We start from the raw sequence: 21,701 nt of genomic DNA on the forward strand, positions 1-21,701 counted from the left end.
CAAAGAACCCAGCAGCCATCTTACTGATTGTACTGATCTCACACTATGTAATCCGCCTTGAGTCTCAGTGAGAAAGGTGGACTATAAATGACATAAATAAAATAAAAATTTAAAAATGTGAAGTTTAAAACTATACATCTTTGTTTAATAAACAGAATATTATTAAACTTATATTAACAAAATATATGACAGAACACTATAACATACATTTTCTTTGTTATAGATAAATATTTTGGTTCATCTTGTCAGCCTTGATATTTAACTGTAATTTTTTTTTTAAGTTCCCCATGCCTTAAGTAGCTGGGGGGGAAAGTCACAATAGTATCTGCTTTGTGTATTTTTAATGTGTTCCTGTGAAATAAGGAGGGAAAGGGGGAAAGAACAAGCCCTGCAGGTGCAGAGGAGAGAAATGACCATTTCTTATTTGCATATATATATGCAAAGAAAACCTGGGCAAAGCGGGAGCCCTAGTATATTGTGGGTAACATCGCCACCTATTGGAGGGGTGGGGGAAATGATGCTGCTAGTGTGCAGTTTGACAGAGAAATTGGCAGCACCCCCTTGTTGAAATTTGACCTGGATTGCCCAGGTGAGCCCGATCTCATCAGATCTCTGAAGCTAAGCAGATTGGCCCTTGTTTAGTAATTGGATGGGAGACCTTCAAAGAAGACCAGAGTTGCAGAGTCAGACAATGGCAGACCACCTCTGTTAGTTTTTTGCCTTGAAAACCCCACTGGGGGGGGGGGTCAGCACAAGTCAGCTATGACTTGATGGCACTTTCTACTACCATGCTGAAATCACCTTGACGTTTCAAGAATCCCAGTCCCAGAAGAAGACAAGTGAGCAGGGTCTTTTCTTTTTTTCTCCATCCTCCTGTTCAAGTGCGCAATCACAGGTCGATTCCTTGGAGTTCGTCTGTAAGGAAGGCAGCCAAAATGCAAAGCAGGGCAACACAGGCATTTAAAGTGCTAACAGAACAGAGAGGCACAGCCTCAGAACATACAAGTGGATTGTTCAGCAGTGCAATTATCATTACTTTCCAAGATGGACAATTTGACAGTCCTTGTTTCAGACTTCTAAGAAGTCAAGTATGATTTCTTTACCCCCTCACTGTAGTGAGATAATGTTATTTATGCCCACTACTGTCAGAGCTTTTAATCTACAAGAGAGTAAACATATCAGTACCTAAGAGGTCAGGCCCCCTTTTGGCAAAAAGCCAAGCAGCGGAGGCATGTACAGATCTGACAAGGTTGTGTCTGTAGATGGTTCTAGAAAATTCTGTGGAGCCATGTTTCAGAAGACTGACTAACCATTTGGGTAATCCAGAACATCTTTTGGAGTACAGACAGGTGTACAATGGCCAGAAGAATTTTTTTTTAAAGATCAATAGTTTTTTTGGGGGGGGGGTTGTTTGTTGAGTAATCCAGAGCATCTGCCATTACCCAATATTTTCTGAAGAAGGCAATCCTGCTGGCCAATAAAGAAAGGGAATTGTGTGAGTTTTACTTGGCCCATAGTAATAATAATCACATGGCCAATTGATGCCGTCCCTCTGGTCATGGTGGTTTATGTTACCACTTACCCACCACCTGGATCAATGCATATCTTTCAAACTAGAATATCCTACCAAGCCAAGAGTGATGTGGGACATTCATTGGCAGGAGTGGCTGATCCACTGATACATCTTAGAACTCTCCACCGATCCCAGTCAGATGTGAATTATGGTAGGTATCTAGATCCCCGCTTGAGCAGCAAGGACCAACTTCTGACTGGATATGATGCCCTGAACCTTCCATTAGACCACTTCAGAATGTCAGCCTCACTGATGGAGAAATGGTATTGATGCGCTTATGACTGAACTAGAGGAAGAAAACAAATTCTTTTGGCCTAGAATTAAACTGATGAGCCTCTAGAGCCAATTCAACCCCAGATGCATCTCGCTGGCAACTGCTGTCCAGGTTCAGCCTCGTTCTTTATCCAGTACTGGCATTTTATATTTCCCTCCACCTCCTTTCTTCAAGCATCTCAGGAGTTCCCCATCATCTCCAGGCCCCTCAACTTTTCCGGAAAAGAGAGAGGAAGCCGGTACCATTGGGAGTGCTGGTGCCACGGCGAAAAAGAGGAGGGTTTTTGCCTTGTGTTGGGCTCTTAGGTGAAGGAGTGATGGTGTGAGTCCATTCCTGCTGCTTCTGGAGCAGTTGCTGGTGGATGATGTATTGAATATCATCCTGGGAATCCAAAAGAAAAGGAAACGTGAGCACGGACAGGCAGTGAAAACCAGGAATTCTGAGAAACTCCCTCATTTTCTCACTTAACATTCTTCCTTTTCATGGTAGATTCCTTTAATTTTCTTTTCCTCCTCCCTCCTGTAACCCTTTCATCCTTATTTTTCTTTTAACACATTCAGGCCTAGCATTCTCTCTCCATAGCAATTTACCATACAGCTCTTTTGTTCTCAACCATTCTTTTGGGAACATGTAGAGATTCCTTCAATCCTCGACTTTAGAAAACTCTTGTTTTTGCTTTTGCCATCCTGCCTCTCCTTCTCTTCTTTCTCCTCAGGACTGCCCTTTCCCCCTTTAGGATCTTCTTAAAGACTGGATTGAATCCACAAAGCTAACTTGGAACAAATTGTGAATGCAGGGAAAGAACCAAAAATTCTCATGCTCGTTTCAGTTGCGTCGCTGTGTAAATCTGGATTTTATTAAAGTCACTGGAGCCAAAACTGTTTTTGTGGTAATTTGGGATTTTGACATTTGGCACTGGTTACTATTAAAGGTTTCCTGGGGCATCCAGATGTGTTTCAAGGTACTGGGCTAAACCTCAGGAAAATCTTGTCTGTTCCTCACCTGCCAAGCTTCTAGTTCCTGGGAAAGAGCCATCTTCTGCCGCACAACACGCAATAATTGCTGGCTCATGGAATCTCGTTCCAGTGAGATTTTTGCCAGTTCCAATTCCATCTCGCCTTTCCTAATGAGGCAGAGAAGACGAAGGTAAGAAATTAATAAATATTATAAGCAATCACCCCAATAAAGTGTGTGGGGGGGGGAAAGAGTTGATTTTGCATGTAATTCCCATCCTGGCCTGAAGATGTCAGCCAGCTATGGCATAAAACAGTGGAGGAGGGACACATAAAATGAGATTCACTTGAGTATCCCTAGGTACTTCGTAATATGGGTTTCCACTCTTAGAGACAGGAAGGAGCCCAATGCGGAGCCCTCAAAAGTGAGTGCAGATGTCCACGTGGCCCTCCAATTTCATCTGGCCGGGTCCAGACAGGCTTGAAATAAATGCCGTTAGGCTTTAAGGTGTTGCTGGACTTTGGTCTTTTTTGGCCACAACTGACTAAGATGGCTCTCTGTGATTCTCCTGAATGTTTGTCCATCATTCTCTACTCCCAAAATCATGCGACTGCAGAGGTGTACCCTAAGAAAGGTGTACTCTTGGCTCATATGGAGCAGTGAGTAGACCTAGCAGCTTGGCCGGGATCTGACAGGGATTTAGTCTGCACCCCAGGGTGCTTTCCATATTCTCTGTACCACAAATGCAGCAGTTCGTCAGCAGATTACTCCCTCTTGAAAAGGTTCCAAGAGCCAGAAAGCTTGGAAAACCCTGGCTTAAAGTAAGAAGAAAAATGCCTGCAAGCTTGCAACTGATTACGATCATATTAGTTAATTCCCTTCCTTTTAAGTTATTCATTAACATAGAGAATTACAGAGGACAGTATCTCAGGCAACAGGGATTTAATTGAGGTAGCTTAAGGTCCTTTTCTTTGAATGAATAACCCTGACAAGTTGATGGGGAAAAGCCTCCATGGAGAAGGAGATACGAAGAGGGCAGCTGAGATTAGCTCCCGCAACCCTTGATGCAGCTGAGGGACATGAGAGGAGGTGAAGGGGAGAAGCAGAGGAACAGTGGAGGCTCAGCACCTTTGCCTAATGTGGCCAATAGGTAGAGTTGCCAACTCCACATTGGGAAATTCCTGGAAATTTAGGGGCGGAGCCTGAAGAAGGTGGGGTTTGGGAAGGGGAGGGACCTCAGCAGGGTATAGTGCCATAGAGTCGATCCACCAAAGCAGCCATTTTCTCCAGGCGAAGTGTTCTCTGTTGTCTGGAGATCAGTTATAATTCTGGCAGATCTCCAGGCCCCACCTGAAGGTTGGCAACCCTACCTACAGGCCACCCACGGAGGAGAGGTTCTGCCGGGGTAGCAAAGAAAGGCATAGCCAGAGATATTTCTTTATAGAAACATAATGCAACATTTTGCATCCATTTCAGACCACATTGTTATCGGAAGGGGAAAATGGAAAACACTGGCACCTCACAATAAATTTAAAAAAACAATAACAAGGGAGCCTGGGCTACGTTTAGCAGTTGAGGAGGAGCTGATATCGAACGCGTGAATGTACTCACGCGGAGCAAATTGAAGTGTGACTGTGTGAGCAAGTGCATAGGAAGTTGGAGGGGAGACACGTGAAATGAGATTCACTTGAGTGTCCCTAGGTACTCCGTAATGTCTGTTTCCACGCCTATAAACAGAAAGGATCAGCACCCAACGTGGAGCCCTCAACAGTGAGTGCGGATGCCCACGTGGCCCTTTCTCCAATGCAGCTGCTCTTAACGGCATTCAGCCTTCAAGCCGTTTTGCAGTTTTAAAGAGCATCAGTCCACTAACCAATGCAGAGATCCAGCTGGCCAACGTTCCTTACACGTTGTTAAGTAGTATCAGGTCAGAAGAAAAGTTCCTGTGGACCAGATGTGGGCCCCACACTATAATTTGTCCATCTCAGTTCTAGAGGAAAGCCAGCTTAACAGTTTCTGAACAAATCTCTCTGCTAAAAAAGCAACCAGGGCAGTGGGCCAAACAATGTGTAGAAAAATAGTACAAGGCATTGTTTTAAAGGGAGGAGGGAGAGTGCTTCACAGATCTGTGTATCATCCTTTTACAGGAACCATGCACATTTCTCTGTCTCGTTCCCATTTCTCCTTTAATAATTTTCATTGATTGTCTATTAATGCTTGATCACGGGAACAGTGCAAAAAAACCCCACTTCATATGAATAATCAAATGGGCAATGGAAGCACACTTAAGGGACTCAAAACTGCTGGCACTGATCGCAAAGTGAACTGGTCACAGGAGCGCACAGAGATCAGAGATCCCAGCACACTCCTCACTAATATTACTGAGACCATGTTAACATTTTGTACACAAAACTTATAGGAAGCATAATACTAAATGCTAAGTGGTTCTAGAAGTGTAACTCTGCTTAGGACTGCACTGTAAATATTTCAAGAAAATGGAATTCAGCCGCAGTATCCGCAGATAAAGACCATCTGAATACATTTTGGGAACTGTACATAAAGGAACAAGCCTGAGGTTTAGAAAAGGGCTGGGGAGCACTAGATGATATAAAACGATGGAAGCTAAGCAGATGTGGGATTGAACAATCAGGCATACATAAAAGAAAAAAAAATGAAAGATATATGAACAAATTACGAATGATGGGGAAAAATTACAGGCAACTGGATGCATACAAGTTTTTTGAGTGTATAGATTGGATATGGTGGTCTGAATGGCTTGTGCTAGATACGTTGTTTGTCTTAGCTGGTATTTGTAACTGGGGAGTTGCAAATAAATCAACAGGGCCTATGGACAGCACTTACTTTATTATCGCCTCATCCCGATCCGATATGGCTAACTTCAAGGCCTCATCCCGGTTGCTCTCTTGATACAGGCGCCTTTGGTTCTCTATCTCTGACCTTAAACTGCAAAGTTCCACATACTGCAGAGTGACCTGGGAATAAAAACGCAGGGAACTTTGTTTTCCCCCAAAGCCCTGAGCGCAATCCCACAACGCAGGGCCCTACAACAGAGAGGAACAGTGTCCCCTACCTGATCCTGGAGTTTCACGATCTCCATTTCTTTCTGCTTCAAAATATCTTGTTCCTGATGGCTCAGAGCTAACACCCTTTTGGCATATTCAGCCTCCTCCTCCTCAGATCTCCGTGAGGGATTCTTTGGTGCTGTGGCAGCAGGAGCAGCCTTGCCGGTGCCATTGACCATCTGCTAAGGCAGAGGAAACACGTGCACAAGCTGGTGAGAGATTTGTGGCGCTAGAATGCATCTGATTCTACCTCCGTGGAGAGACTTTTGCAGGGATCCTTTGTCTCGCACCACAATATCATATGGTATACATTTAAGCATGTTTTAGTCTTTCTGAAACGAATGAAATCTAGGGGCAAATCCATACGCCTTCAGAGCATCCCGGTGTTGCGCTAAATGTCCGCTAAACACCTGGAAGTATAGTGTCTTTCTAGTGTGATTTCTGAAATCACGCTAGAAAGACGCTATACTTCCGGGTGTTTAGCGAACATTTAGCGCAACACCGGGACGTGCCAAGGGTGTGTGAATTTCCCCCAGGTCTGCTTAACAGCAGTCCTGGATTACAATCCAGTGGAAAGTTTCCACAGATCCAGAAACTTTATACAGAATCCGATATTTAAACATTTTCAGATCTCACTTTTGAAATGTCAGTTTTAAGGAACAGGGTTTTTAAATGATTTTTTAAAAATCAGCATAAAACTCTCACATATTCTTCTTTTATCAACCCAGCAGCTCGCAGAACTAGAAACGGTGGAAGAAGGATGACATAATTTCTGCTTCAGTTTAAGATTCGGCCTCCCCTCCTCCTCAAAGTTCTTTTCTACTCTGTACTAGATTGTAACACTAAAATTAAATGAGAATGCAGCACTTTTCAGATATATGAAACAGATTGGTTTTTAAACTTGAGGAAAAAATCTGAAAAAGTGATGCTGCTGCTGAATCAGAGATCCTATTAGCAGACTAGGGAAACAAACAAGATGGGTTCCTGGGTATTCCGGGCTCACAAGACATGCAGCAAACTTGTAAACTCTAAAAAGGAGAAGCGCTTGTGAAGGACCAGCATGCTATAAGAGCCAAAGAATACTGAGGATAATTGATAATTGTTTAAAGAAAGGGGAAAGGAAAAGGGGATGTGGAAACTGACTTGGTTAACAGCTAAGAATTTATAGTTTCTTATGAGGGAAATTTTGGATGGGGGAAGTTTCCCAGTCAATATTCTTTTCCCTGCTGCAGATTATTTGCAGGCTCCCTACTTGTTCCAGTAATATCAAAATTCATGGCTTAGTGCCTAACAGGAAGGCATTGAAATGAGGCCACATGGAGGCTAGGCTGTGGTTTCTGAATACATGGGGGGTATCCAAAAGTATGCAAAAAATATGAATTTGAAATTTTTAAAAAGAGAACATTCATGCCTTCCACTTGTGCACTGAGGAGAGCTGAGCATTCTCATATTCTCTGAGAGGTCAGTTTGGTGTGGTGGTTACGAGCGGCAGGACTCTAATCTGGAGAGCCGGGTTTGATTCCCCATTCCTCCGCTTGAAGCCAGCTGGGTGACCTTGGCTCAGTCACAACGCTTTCAGAGCTTTCTCAGCCTCACATACCTCAGGGGGTGTCTGTGGGGATAATAATGACATTGACTTTGTAGCAGCAGTAAGTTGTCCTGAAGGGTGCTATATAAATCAAATGTTATTGCTCCCAGAATGTTGAAAGTTAATTACGGCAGAGGAGGGGGTAGAGGAAACGTTGGGATTTGGCCTGTTTGTGTCCTTGAGAAGTATTTTATCATGGAGGGCAAGGGCTACCAGTGGGCCTGGAGAAAAGAGTCGTGTCCCTCTAGCAGAGGCTTAACGAGCAGTGGAAGCTTTTCATGGCCCAGAGATAAGTAACATCACCTAATCATTAACATCCAATTAAGCCTCTAAAAAAGGGACATTTTTTCTGCAAACAGTTGGCAATCCTAAAGGAAAGATGAGTTGGGGGATTTCCAAACATGCCCCCAAAGTGGATTAGTATTCTACATTTCCCATATTGGTACACAGATTCCGATTTTTATAACAATGAAAGTTTAACTCACAGCATAAACCATAAGCCCCCCTGCCTTTCCAGTACCTTCAGGGCCTGCCCAGGTGCTCCCGGAGCATCCTCCAAGCTGTTTTCGATTTCTGACTGGATGGAATTGACTGAGGTATCTAAGTCGTGCAGCCGGATCTCTTCCTTCATCTCCTTGACTTGATGTTGAAGACGACGGTTGGAGGCCCGCAGTTCTTCCGCTTCGGCTTCGAGTAATTGCATCTTGTTAAGAGGAACAGAAAGGAGTGGGAAGAAAGTGAAAATTGGTTGTGGGGAGAAAGTTCCTCCGTGAGGCAGAGCAACCTTATCAAAGAGCAAACAGGCCTCTGAAAATGCACCCATACCGCCATCTTTACTATTGTCATTAACTGTTTTCTTCCCATTACACCTTCAACTCCTCCTGAGCCTCTAACCTATAATACTCAGTGTGGTGCCACATTTAGAGTTTGTTGTGATAAGAGATTTACCCGCAGCTCCTTCTCATGACTTTCTTTGCGTAACAGAAGGAGGTTTTCATGCAAGGTGTCCACCAGGGCCTGGACGGATTCATTCTCTTCCCGAAGCTGATGCGTCTGTCTCTCCAAATCTTGCTTCCACTCCTGTAACAGAAGATTCTGGGGAAGGGGCGAGGAGTGAGGATAAAACACAGGTCACTGTCTCCTTCAATTCAGAGTTAGGTCCCATCTCCTCATCACCTAGTTGCAATTAATATCTAATGCCTATTAGAGGGTCCATATCTTGAGGCGGTTGTGGGGGAGGTAACAAGTCATTTTGCTGCCTGAGGAAAAAATGCCGAACGCCACCCCTTCCCCATCCCCAGTAAAAATGGCTTTTTTTCAGGGGGAACGTGGGGGAACGGAGTTCCAGAACCTCTTGAAAATGGTCACATGGCTGGTGGCCCCGCCCCCTGATCTCCAGACAGAGGGGAGTTGAGATTGCCCTCCGTGCCGCTGAGCGGCACGGAGGGCAATCTCAACTCCCCTCTGTCTGGAGATCAGGGGGCGGGGCCACCAGCCATGTGACCGTTTTCTCTGAGGGCAACTCACTGAGTTCCACCCCCTTTTTCCCCAGAAAAAACGTCCTGAGTAAAAATATACCGATAAATTAAATAGCTGGCCGTTTGGGACCCTGAACAGCCTAATAGCTGGTTGGCTTGGAGGGACACAGATGAAACATACAGCCCTGGAGCAGTTCAGAAAAGATTCAGGAACTGACAGGCAGATATGGGCTATGACCTTCTTCCTTTGTCCTGCCTTCATAAGCTGGGTTTGAACACACAATATGTGTAACAACAGGAAGCCACTAAAAAAGGCCCTTCCTGTGGTAACACACACAAACATGTCCTATTCCTCTGTAATGTCTGGAATCAGAGTTCTCCACCTCGCAAGGCTTAGCAGCTGGAGAGAAGAGATTTTCTTCCTGGTGGCTCCAATCCATTTGGGAGCTTATATGGCTAGCAGGGGGGGGCAATGTGGCCCTTGAACAGATGAAGATTTTTGGTTTAGGCTTCTTAGGTTTAGTAACATTAAGAAAGGTAGTGGAAGGATCAGTGAGGAAGAGTACCTCTGGGCATATGCAGAAGGTCCTCTCCCATGGGAGTAACCACTACTAGCTCCTATACAACCAGGAGAGTGTCGGTGGGGAGGACAAGAGGCTTTCATTAAAGAGCGAGCCCCGGTACCTCTTTCTTCAAATATTAAGTGCCGGGTGTTTAGGGCACTATTGTCTTCTTATATGACAAACTGGAGAGAGCCAGTGCCCTCTAGGGGCAAGATGGGAAAAGTGACATGGCCTGCTCCTAATCTATGCCTTCCTCAGCATCCCTTGGCAACAATGGCAACGAAGGGGTCTCAATTTCTCACCTCAGCTTGCAGGCTTTGTGTTCGGGCAGCATGTTCTGCACTGCTAAGGGCCAAGGTCCGGTGCTCCCCTCGCAGCAGGCTCAGTTCTTCCCGCAGCTGCTGCTCCAGTTGGGAGACCTGAGGGCAGTGAACAGATATTGGATTTTGTCATTAGCCAACCCCTGATCTTCTTTTGAATACCCCTCTTGGGATCTGTGACAAAGAGAGTGCCTCTGAGCATGCACAGAGCATTTTGGCTTTACCACTGAGACAAAAAACCCAGCAAGTTGGGGGAAGGGCTACAAAGTGACCATTTATTTATGTATTTACTTAATTTATACCCCATCTATCAATGAAGAAAAGAGAAGCACGTGCAGAATGCTTCACCTTTCCTTTACTGAATAAACACAGTTGGCATGCTGGAGAAGGATGAGGCAAACTTCCTAGGAGGCACCTTGAATTTTACAGGGGGCAGAAACACATGTTTTCCTGACCCACCTCTCACTTGTTCATTTTCAGCTTAAGAGATATGGGGTTCTCAGATGGTAGGAGTTTGTGTGGCGTAGAAACTAAGACAGCTAGTTGTGATCTGGGAAGTCCTGAGTTTAAATCTTGCCTCCAGCTCAAAGTCACTATGGTGGCAATAACAAGTCACTTCTCTTATCCTCAGTTCTGTCTGCAATATAGAGGTAACACTGGCCTACCTTTCAGGTCTGTTGTAAGAATCAGAACAAGTTAATGGCCTGTATGCTGCCTTAGGCTGGAGGAAGTTCCCTCAGACTAAAGAACCTTCCTTCAACTTACATTTGGAGGAAGGCTTCCAGATTTGCTCAGTGGAGTAACAAGACGGAGAGGCGAATGCTTGTATGGAGCCATTTGGACACCAAAGTGCTACTTAAGCATTGCATTATTATTACAAATAGTTCATACATCTTTGACCAGTATGCCACATTCTGACCTTTCACCCCAGAACTAGAAACTTGAGCATTAAAAGTAAAGAAATTCTCAAGGTTTTACAAGAACTACCAAATCCATAGCACAACGCTGGCTGTGTGCCATGCCAGTTCCTAGAACAATCTAATAATTTGTTTGATAGAGAGGGAAATCTTTTCCATTCTATTTAATTGGTTCCAGGAAACAAAGGCACTAATGCGGTTGCTCCAGGGGCAGTTGGGGGCAGGAGATTTCTTCAAAGTATTGCCATGGCGAACATGGAATTGCTATTTATTGCTTTTCAATATGCAGAGAGCATTGAAAGATTATCTCATTTATTTGACCTTGTTATCAACTCCTCCTTGCTGTTCATTTCCCACATTCTTGGAATCCTGCCAGACTGGTGCTGTAACAACAAAGCAGTGTGACCTCACCAGGAAACTCATTTGCTTCCAATGGATCCCTTGTTCTACACAAAAACTGTTCACAGGGCACACCTCACCTCCTCCTGCTTTTGTGGCTCACTAGACTCTAAAGGAGAACTGTAAGCAACAGGCTGCATACACACACACACACACTGTGTTCCGGAAATAAATGAGGCGCATAAAGCCCATTTGCATCTCTCACCTTCCTTGATCTGGTTTCTTCTCCATGCACATACCACATTCTTAACAGTACCATCCTAAGCAGAGAGTGACACCCTTCTAAGGTGTTGAAGTCAATGGGCTTAGAAGGGTGTGGACTTTTTTTTTTACACAAAGGAGGAAGGAGGAAACAATTAAAAGACAGATCTAAAGCTCTGCCCCCTCCCCAGTACTGTGGGGACAACTGGAATAGATGTTTTCAAGCAAATTCTCCTCCCTATTGTATTCGTTGCCTGAGAGCCAAGCTATAAGTGACGCCTGACACAGGTTGGACACTTGTCAGCTTCCCTCAAGTTTTGATGGGAAATGTAGGCATCCTGGTCTCGCAGCTGTAATGGAGAGCCAAGCTGTAAAACCAGGACGCCTACATTTCCCATCAAAACTTGAGGTAAGCTGACAAGTGTCCAACCTGTGTAAGGTGTCACTTGTAGCTTGGGTCTCGGTTATGGATGCGGGTGGATCCAGCACTTTTAAAAAACAAAACCCAAGTATAGAAATATTCTATTTCATTGTCTGAGATAGCAATATTATCGTCTTAACCATTTTAAGAGTTGTAAAAAGTATCCTTCAATTGCTAGAGCAACATTTCCAAATGTCTGAACATTCCATTGCTTGAATTCCCCCTTCCCCTTCCTGCAAAATAATCTCCCTGCACTTAGAAAGCTAGCTCATCATGGAGAGGACTAGCTAAATTGCTTCTTGCAGCATAACTTGCAAGTTATGCTGCAACAGTTTTTTACTGTGGATAAGCTACCAATCACGTGATTCCCCCAGCTGCATGCTGAAGTCATATAGTCCAAGTATGGGAGTACATAGTACCCTCCCTAAATAGCACCCCTGTCTCTGACATATCTTTCACAGGATCAAAGTAAAGATCATTAGTACCTTGAGCTAAAACATATTCTGGGCCCTCACATCCTTTAGTGTATTTGCGTGCAGAACCATGCTCTCATTAACTGCAACCATAAACTTGGTCTCCCACAATGTTGCTGGATCCTTAACCTTTTATCAGCTGAGTGACAGGCAGGAAGTCAGCAGGTGCAGCATTTCTCAGCATAAAGCTTCACTTTTGAATTTCTGCTCATTGTTTATCTATTAAAAGGCAGTATTAGCCTTCCTGACCAACATGTGAGCCCTCCCATTCCCCTTAACCGACTGACCAACTCTAACCTGGCTGAGCTGTTCCACCAGGCGCTGGTTCTGTTCTGACATGTCCAGGACAACCTGTGAGCTCTCACGGCTGGTGTCCTGCTGCTCCAGTCGTTGCTGTCCCAGCTGGGCTCGGGCAGCCCCCAAGTCAGCCTCCAGTTCTGTCACACGAGTCTCAAACTCGGCCCGACCTGATTCAAGATGCCGGCGGAGTTCATGTTTCTCTTGTTCAAGATGCTGGGAGAGAAAAAGAGAAAAAATAGTGAGGGTAAGACAAGGCAAGACAAAGAATAAACTGTGAGCCATTAAGTCTCTGGTTCAAATCCTGCCTCATCTTGTTAGGGGGCATTAGAGCCAGTTGCTGTCTCTGAGCCTCTGGCCTTCCCTCACATCCAGGGCTTTTTTTCAGGGGGAACGTGGGGGGACGGAGTTCTGGAACCTCTTGAAAATGGTCACATGGCTGGTGGCCCCACCCCCTGATCTCCAGACAGAGGGGAGTTTAGATTGACCTCCGAGGGCAATCTCAACTCCCCTCTGTCTGGAGATCAGGGGGCGGGGCCACCAGCCATGTGACCATTTTCTCTGAGGGCAACCCACTGAGTTCCACCACCTCTTTTCCCAGAAAAAAAGCCCTGCTCACATCTATTTCACTGGCTGTGGTGAAACGTCTCCCCATTTCGCATATGCCGTCATGACATTTCCTTTTTCTGATGCTAAGCTTCAGAGTTTCTACTTTGCTTATGCTCCAATGCTGTGCTAAGCAAATATACCTTGGATGGTCTAAATAAAAGGTAATAGATATCAAAGTATAAGCTTTCTCCAGAACTTTTCATCACATTGGATGTTAAAAAACAAAAAGGAGGTGGGGGAGGGGAGAAGTGGGGAAGGATAACAACAACAACAACATTCGATTTATATACCACCCTTCAGGACAACTTAATGCCCACTCAGAGCGGTTTACAAAGTATGCTATTATTATCCCCACAACAAATACCCTATGAGGTGGGTGGGGCTGAGAGAGCTCCAAGAAGCTGTGACTCACCCAAGGTCACCCAGCTGGCTTCAAGTGGAGGAGTGGAGAATCAAACCCAGCTTAGAGTCCTACACTCTTAACCACTACACCAAACTGGCTTTCACAGTATGTTCAGGCCCTGATGTTAAGGCCCATCTTGTGTGTATCCTGTGTAGGATGTCAGGTAGATTTGAATAGGTAGTGGGGTGGGGTGGGCACCAGTTAATCTTCTGCTGCTATGAAAATCTCTGCAGCTGGACAGAGAAGAATCAGGGCTATTCTTAAATGGGGGGGGGGAGTTGTCCAATGTGCTTGTCACATTGGATGAGTGCCAGACTTTTCCTGTAGCAGAATCTTTAATAGCTCTGTGGAAAGAAGTTGAAAATAAAACATGCCCCCCTTTGTCTTGAAGAAGACTTGGAAGGGGGCTATAAGACTGAATGGCTTTCTCACGTTTGCACACTAGACAGAACAAAGACTTTGAAATTTGAGGACCTATGTCAGGTTCTGGCAGTTAGATCCTCATAGTACTCCACTGCACACACTCAAGGGTATGAGTTAAAGTAACTTTATTAGAGATCTATCAGTATCAGCATCCTCAGACAAGGTCATTGGCAGAAATGATGTATGGAAGTTTGGAGGAGTCAGTTATAGGGAAAGTTCCTGCCTTTGGGATAAGGATGGTTGAGATTCTGGTGCGAAGTGGTCAGGAGGTGGAGGAAGGGCTTTTGAGGCAGGAGGGGAGAGGGAGTGGAGGAGAGAAGCAAAAATGAAGTCATTTTCAGTTCCCAGGCTCAGCAGGCTTTCAAGGACACTCTCTCTGGCGGCTGTGAAAACGAAAGTAGATGCCATCTTAGGTACCTGTGAGATAAGCAACTCCCAGCCAAACAGGCTATCAATAGGCAACTTCGTGTACTCTCAGAGGATCATTACCCAGCACAGAACACAGAAAAAACTCATGGCAGATATGTAGACAAACATATCTGTCTACTCCATCAAGCCTATTATATATAAAGAACTAGGGAAGGGAAGGATGCAATTATTCTGTTTTTATTCTTTATTTTTTTAGATGTTCATGTGATGCAACTGCTTACTGAATTAGTTCAGGATTTTTGTTTAAAGACAGTTTGTGTGTGTTCTATTTGCTCCTTCTATGGCCAAGCTTAAACATACTACATAACCACTGTGGAGGCAGTTAGAGACCTCAGAGGGATAACAGGGAGAGAGGGGCAACAGGTGCTTCTAAGCTGAGAGAGTGAGAATCCAAGGGGCTTACTCCTTGAGGCCTGGTAACTAGGAGACCTCAGCCTGCCTATTATAGCACATAGGACTGAGAGCACGGATCACCCATTCTGTGAGATTTGGTGATATTAGTGATGACTGGTGGTGGAAAGTGCTGTCAAGTAATAGCTGGCTTATGGTGACCCCTGCTGGGGTTTTCAAGACAAGAGACTAACAGAACTGGTTTGCCACTGCCTCTGCAACCCTGGTCTTCTTAGGGGGTCCCCCATCCAATTACTAACCAAGGCCAACCCTACTTAGCTTCCAAGATCTGGCAAGATTGGGCACGCCTGGGCAGCGATAGGGTTGCCAGTCTCCAGGTAGTGGCTGGAGATCTCCCAGAATTACAACTGGTCTCCAGGCCACAGAGATCAGTTCACCTGGAGAAAATGGCTACTTTTGGGGTGAATTCTATGGAATTATGCCATGCCAATGTCCTTTCCATCCCCAAACCCCACTTTCTCCAGGTTTCTCCAAGTTTCACTCCCCAGATCGCCAGGAATTTCCCAACTTGAAGCTGGCAACTCTAGGCAGCAAGGATTAGTATTAGACAAATAATTATGCAGTTGTGAAGTGCCTTCCCTTGTTGTCGGACAGAGAGAGCCAGGGACTGGGTACTACCCTAATCCGCCTCCTCTCCCCTGGCTCTACTCCCTTCTAAACTGGGAGCCAGAGCTACTTGGTCCTCCTCAGCCTCTTCTTTCAAGCATTTTATAGGCCCCACCCTGGCCTGGGGCGTGTCCAGGGCCTCCCTCTACCCAGAAGCCCTAAGTGGGCGTGGCCAGGACTGCGAGGGACCAACAGTGCCTTCTGAGCAATTTCCACACATCCCAAGGTGGAGCTTCCCAAGAGCTGTCAAAGGGCCCTCTGTCAGTGGGCGCCTGGCTCTTAAAAGGCCGGCTGCCATTGATCATCTGGCTGATATGTGGATCTTTATAAGGTGCCTCAGTCACCCCACTGGGCCTGAAAGCTGCTGGGCTTGACCCTGTGTGGGGCACCCCCACCCCAGTACACTTAGACAAACTGGACTCCGGGGAAAGCAATTAAATGTGCAGGAAATGAAAAATCTTCCTCATCTACCACACCAGCCAGTCAGAATGGGGGGCTCAAGGCTGAGGAGATTCAGTTCAGACATCTGAAAGCCCTGAAGAGGCAAGGATAGCCCAGGAGAAGGGGAGGAAGAAGGCAAAGCAGACATCTGAAGCACAGCAAAGGAAAAGGCCTCTGAAGAACAGCTCATGGCGCAAGTGGCACAGGCAGAGATGCAAGCAAAAATCACCCCTAAGGACACTGCTTCTTTTCCCCCAGAGGAAAACCCTGCAGTGCAGTCTTTCTTTCTATCTTCTAGAAAGAAGCTCAGAAGTGGGAACTGCCGGTGGATGCGGATCTGAAACAGCTGACTAGTTTAATAGTTAGGTAGACAGCAGATGTGGGTAGGGATTGCAGTTTATTTTATGGAAGCTGCATACAAAAAGTTCCTTGATCGCTACAAATTTCAATCCATATTCAATGTTAACCATGTGCAGAAGAGGGTGTCAGGAAGTGCGGCTGAAATGAGGTTCAGGGGAGCCCTTGCCCCACGCAGCCGCTGAGGGGAAACAGATACTGTCGATCCTATGCAGAGTTATTCCAGTCTGAAACTTTGTGGGGGAGAAGGGACCAAGCCCCACAGAAATTCACACCTGCTTCATGCTAGAGAACTTATTACCATATTTATAGTCTGCCTTTCCTACTAGGACGCAAAATTGGAATTAAAAAAAGAAATAAAGAAAACTGTAAGACATTCCATAAACAATGCAGCAACTGGATAACAAAAATTTAAAACTGATGCAATACAAACTGGATAATACATACAGCAAACGGTGCAATAAACTACAGGCCTGTTCTGTAAATGAAAATACCCTCCTGTCCTGACTAATTCCATTTACGACAACTATGTCCCCGAACCTTGAAAAAGTCACAGGAAATGGGTTTGAGCCCAATTGCTCCTGGGGATGCTAGGCACTGAAGCTTCCCTGACCCTTGCCCACCCTGAGGTTATCTCCAGGTGATGCCCTCAGGATGGCCTTCATGATACAGTACATAAACCACCGTTCGCCATTGCCGTAGCCCACTTGTTGGTGAAATGGAGGGAGTACAGAAATTTCAGAGAAATGGGAGTGATAGAGAAACTTGGCCTTCGCTGATCAGAAGAGACAGGATGGGCTCAAATAAAACAGCAGTGTTGTGGCACCTTCGGGACGAACAGATTTTTATTCTAGTATCGGCTTTTGTGGACTCAAAAATTCTAGTCCAAGAAAGCTTCTGCATGGAGACAATTTTGTTAGTTTTGAAGGAACCGCCTGTTTGTTTTTGATTCAACAGCTAGTATGACTACCCCATTGGAATTGTGATGGTGGTGGGCCATGTCACCTGGACCACAGTTGTAGTCAAAACCAGAAGGCTGAGGCAGGAAGAGAGTAGCTTCAAAGGCAGGGAATGCCAGACCCAGACGGGGGCTAATCCAAGACCTTAGAGCAGGGGTGGGCAAATTGCGGCCCGTGGGCCACATGCGGCCTGCTACAGAGATTTTTGTGGCCTGCCAAGACAGTCAGAAAAACCCACCTTGAACTGAGATTTCCTTCCCGTGCGTGACCGAAGATTCGTCTCGTATTTTCCACTAGGACGGCTACATCACTACGCATGCGCAGTGTAGATATGTGCTTTTCCGGTTGATCTGGTTAATTTCAATTTTGTCTTTGCAACAGTAAATCTATAAATTTCCAACTTTAGTGAAACCATGAACCCTCCGAAGAAACGTAAAATTGAATAAAACTACCACTATTTTATTTAATTTATATTTATTGATTTTTATGATACAATTTATACCTTTTCTGAAATGCAAAGTTAACTAATGAATGCAATCATTTTAAAAGGTGTGGCCCTTCGCTAACCTCCGCTCCCACAAAGTGGCCCCCGAGCCAAAACAATTGCCCACCCCTGCCTTAGAGGCACACAGCCAGCTGAGGGGCTAGGGAAGGATGTGTCTTTAGAGAACCAGAAGACATGGCCTGGGAGTGAAATCATTTCAAGCACTGATCCGCCAGTAAGGGTGAAAGAAACAATCCGGGGGGGGGGGGCAAAGAAAGTGTGTCCTCAACACTGAGGGGATGCCTCCAGTTAACACCCTATTTTTCCTGTAACTCTTAAGGCTCTCAAAGGGGGAAAAACCTTTCCAGGACATTCTAGAAACAAGGAGGTGGGGAAAGGAAACATAAATCCCAACACATGCCTTAGTAAGGTGTCTTAATTCCGATGGCAAATAAGATTTACCAGAGCCACCTTTTTCCCTTTGTTTGCTTCTTCTCACCTCCACCCCTAGCTATCCTCTAATCTCTTGAATATTATTTACCTGGTGAGCCAGACTTTCAGTTGGCTGCACAGGAATCTTATACCTCCAGAGTACATTCTTGAAGCAGCTGAAGACTGTTGTGGGATCCAGCCTTAATTTTTGCACATGTACACTTGGAATTACATCTCTCTAGAATCCATATCCTCTGACCTGGACTCTAATCCCAGATGCAAACTGCTATTAGCCGTGATGGAACCACCATGTACAGAGGCAGTCTATCGTTAAAATAACATATGCTAGAGATAAACAACAGGGAGAGGTTTTCATGTTCCTACTCTACCAGTGAGATCCCAGGAGATGCTGTTGGACCAGACCAGAGGTCTGCAATCTATGACTCCAGAGCCAAATGTAGATCTAGATTTAGATATGTCTCTTTTAAAAAAGAAAATGAAAACTTTATTCTGGAGAGGTAGGTGGAAGCCTAGAATAACTAATATATAAAGGGAATGGCAGGCAGTGATTTTATGGAACTTTAGAGGTGCTTTACAGAAAGAGAAGACTAGTTCCCAGTAATTCAAATGTGAACCATGCGTAGATTTATGCCAGGGCACTGAAACACTGTGTATATTTATTACTTATTGTGATGCCTTGTGTGTGCCACTTCCTAATAAAGGACTCACAACAGTGTTTGGGCTGTGGAAACTTTATAGATTATTAATCAGCATGCCAATTATTACTACTGTTTCAATGTATATTTTTAGTCATGCAAATGAACGTACTTATACGGGCTCTGTTGATCTCCTGCTTTGAATTCTGATGCAATTTGGCTCTTTAATTCATTACAAACGGTTGTTGCTGACCCTAGGCTAGACAGATCTTAATTTGACCCATCCAGCAGGGCAAGGTAAAGCAGTTTGTACGTTCGTGTAATGCAGAGCCCAGCCTTGAATTAAGCCTTGCACACACCCCTTTGCTGGAACAAGTCAATCTTGCTCAAGAATTTTGTAGTGACGGTGCTGCTTCCCCAGCGCTGTGCCCCTAGCTACAGTGAAACCAATATACCCAAGAGGGGAAAGTTTCGAGATTCCATTCCACTTGGACACACCCTGGATGGGACAGCTGTTCCAAAAACAGGGCTGAATTAAGAACAACAGAATGGAAATGGGGCTTGCAATAATTTTAGCTTCACTCTGGAATGATTCTGTAACTTTCTGATTTCCTCTGTCCGCTGCCCTCTCTAACCTATTCAACTCTCCAAAAAACTACAGCCCTTTGGCACCAAGCCCAGTTTCTGTAAGCGACAGAAATATGTGGGTCTCGGAAGTATACAAACAGGTGGGTGAGGTTCCCTGGGGGTGACTCAGCCTGGCGCTTTTCAGTTCCTCCCGTTGTTCCATTTTGTCACACTTTGCTCTTCCTCCCCCCTCCATAATTATACCCACTCCGTAACAGTGCCACCACACCTCAGTGGTATTCTCCTCTAGGCCAGACTCGTTCAACCAGTTGCCATAGGTATCATGCCCAGAGGTTGTCATTGTGTTATTGCCAGCTGCACTTTGGGTCAAGGCCTTGGGAATTATTTGAAAGTGGGGTGGGTTAGAGCAAGGTAGGGGCTGGCAAAGAAGGTTAATCACGGGGCTTGGAAGCCAGAACTCCTTTGAGAAACAAACAAAGCTTTAGGTCGTTTCACACATTAACACATTTTCTAACATAGAAATAACTTTGGCATAGGAAATGGAATGTGATCTCAGGATCATGCAGTGTTTCTATACATGCAGTGTTGACTTTCCACCTATCACAGTTATAAAAGGGGATATGATATTTCCTATATGGAAGCACTTTCTGTGGAAGAAATGCATAACGTGTGAAGCAGGAGAATTCTGGATCTCTCGGGGTCCTGAGGGAGGTTTCATAGGGTAAAACTTTGAGGTAGGATTGCGTATTTCAGGATTTCTTTGGAAAGAAGGTGGAGCCCAGCAGATTAGCACAGAAACAGTTTCACAACAGGTGGTGTGAGCCAACCATCCTTGACCCATTTGTACCCCACCCTCCTTCCAAGAAATCCCAAGTGGCATATGCAGAGATTATCCCATTTCATCCTCACAGCCACCCTGCGAGGTAGGCTAAACTAAAAGAAAATAGTCTGAATGCAACCCACTGGCTTTCATGATGAGCAAACGCATGAACCCAGAGAACTTCCTCCGCCAACATTCCAGCCACCCTGCTACGTCTCTTACCTCCATGGTCTCCGTGTGCTCCTTTGCTAACTCCTCATAGCGCCGACTCAGTTCCTCATTCCGTTCCAGTAGCATCTTTCCCAGTTCAGCTGCCAGCAGTAGATCCTGTTCCTTCCTCTGCAGCAGAACCCTCAAATCTGCATCTTCAGACTCCACGTCCCCAGCAACCACATCACCCACAAAAGATTGCTGCCTTTCACCCCCAAAGGGATAGAACTCATCTCCCAGAGCAGGTGGGGTCAGAGGGAAAGGAGTCCGACGGGTTTCCTCCTCAGGGTACATAGAGGAAGCTGTGGTGGTTGCCATGGAATTGTTGGCAGGTGGGAACTGGAGGGCAGGGAGGCCCCAGCTGGGAGGGGGTGGGGGAGAGGTATCTAACTGGTTAGACGGGGGATAAACTGGAAGCTGGGGTGTTTAGGTTCACAGCAAAACAGTAGCTCCTAGGGGGTTAAAGGTGGGGGGGGGCTGGTAACCAGGAAAGCTGGATTCTACTTCCCTGTGGGCCAAGATGCCTTCTGAAAAGAGAGAGCTAGCAGTACCATCCAGGTAGGATACGATCTCGATTCCTGGAACCCAGCAAAAGGGACGTTGTCTAGGACTCCTAGGTTCTCCGTTTCTTCATTTTCCAGTTGGGTTTCGCTGTTTATCTCCTAGATCCTGCCTCTGCCTTCGTAGGCTGTGACAGGTGAATTCTGCACTCTCTTGGCTGCTCCTCCCTTGTTCACGCCCTCACCTGTCCATCCAATTCCCTCCCTCCTCGCTCCCTCCTACCTCTTGGGAAATTTCCAACTTCTCAGTTCTTCCACTCCTCTTCACACACAGCGCCAACAGAATCCTGGCTCCTAGTCTGATATTATTAATAGCAACAGTGTTTAATACAACATTTTCCCTTTTGCATTCATATTATCAGCACAAGAGCCCTGAAAGGTTGGCTGCTATGTTTAGCTCCATATTACAGATGGAAGGCCAATGAAGGCTGCCAATGAATTTGTGGTTGGGCTGAGATTTGAACCTGCTGCTCAGAGCTCATGTCAGTACAATGTACTAATTGCAGTGTTGGGTTAGGATTTGGAAGACCTGGGTTCAAATGCCAGACTCCTATGATACTCTCAGCCACATGTACTTCACCAAGTTGTTGTAAGGATAAAATGAGAGAAACTGTGTACACTGGCCAGAGCTTGGAAGAAGGGTGGGATAAAAATTTGAACTAGACAGATAGAAAACAGGTATGCCACTCCGGTTCTAACATCCAGTAGATTTTATTCTCTTTCTCACAAAACCCGGCAATCCTGGTTGCAAATCTTCCCTTCTCTTAAAGCA

At 45.4% G+C, this 21,701-nt stretch overlaps 1 protein-coding gene and 1 non-coding gene across 4 annotated transcripts; both read right to left on the minus strand.

Moving 5' to 3' along the window:
• Positions 1-118: 118 nt before the first annotated feature.
• On the minus strand, positions 119-21,039 carry BICDL2 (BICD family like cargo adaptor 2). 3 transcript variants are annotated; one of them, XM_054992284.1, is made up of 9 exons: positions 20,382-21,039; positions 12,542-12,757; positions 9,816-9,932; positions 8,421-8,567; positions 7,993-8,175; positions 5,893-6,063; positions 5,664-5,794; positions 2,850-2,970; positions 119-2,228 (listed from the first exon to the last, which is right to left on the minus strand). In XM_054992284.1, exons 1-9 carry the CDS (start codon positions 20,685-20,687, stop codon positions 2,055-2,057), a joined length of 1,566 nt encoding a protein of 521 aa, XP_054848259.1. In that variant the 5' UTR covers positions 20,688-21,039; the 3' UTR covers positions 119-2,054. The 3 variants fall into 3 exon arrangements, with proteins under 3 accessions (XP_054848259.1, XP_054848258.1, XP_054848260.1); XM_054992283.1 differs by having other exon boundaries at positions 5,893-6,066; XM_054992285.1 differs by lacking the exon at positions 5,664-5,794 and having other exon boundaries at positions 2,122-2,228; positions 5,893-6,066.
• On the minus strand, positions 4,904-5,008 carry LOC129340751 (U6 spliceosomal RNA). The gene has a single exon (XR_008598054.1). It is a non-coding gene; the product is annotated as a U6 spliceosomal RNA (small nuclear RNA).
• Positions 21,040-21,701: the final 662 nt, after the last annotated feature.

Source organism: Eublepharis macularius, chromosome 12 (genome assembly GCF_028583425.1).
Source record: "Eublepharis macularius isolate TG4126 chromosome 12, MPM_Emac_v1.0, whole genome shotgun sequence".
Lineage (NCBI taxonomy): Eukaryota > Metazoa > Chordata > Lepidosauria > Squamata > Eublepharidae > Eublepharis > Eublepharis macularius.

Excerpts from the sequence above, each read along its gene's own strand:
- BICDL2 (XM_054992283.1), bottom strand. The coding sequence starts at position 20,687 with ATGGCAACCACCACAGCTTCCTCTATGTACCCTGAGGAGGAAACCCGT. Across the intron at positions 8,568-9,815 it reads CACAAAGCCTGCAAGCTGAG|AATCTTCTGTTACAGGAGTG; the intron begins GTGAGAAATTGA and ends CCCCTTCCCCAG. Across the intron at positions 6,067-7,992 it reads CACCTGGGCAGGCCCTGAAG|CAGATGGTCAATGGCACCGG; the intron begins GTACTGGAAAGG and ends CCTCTGCCTTAG.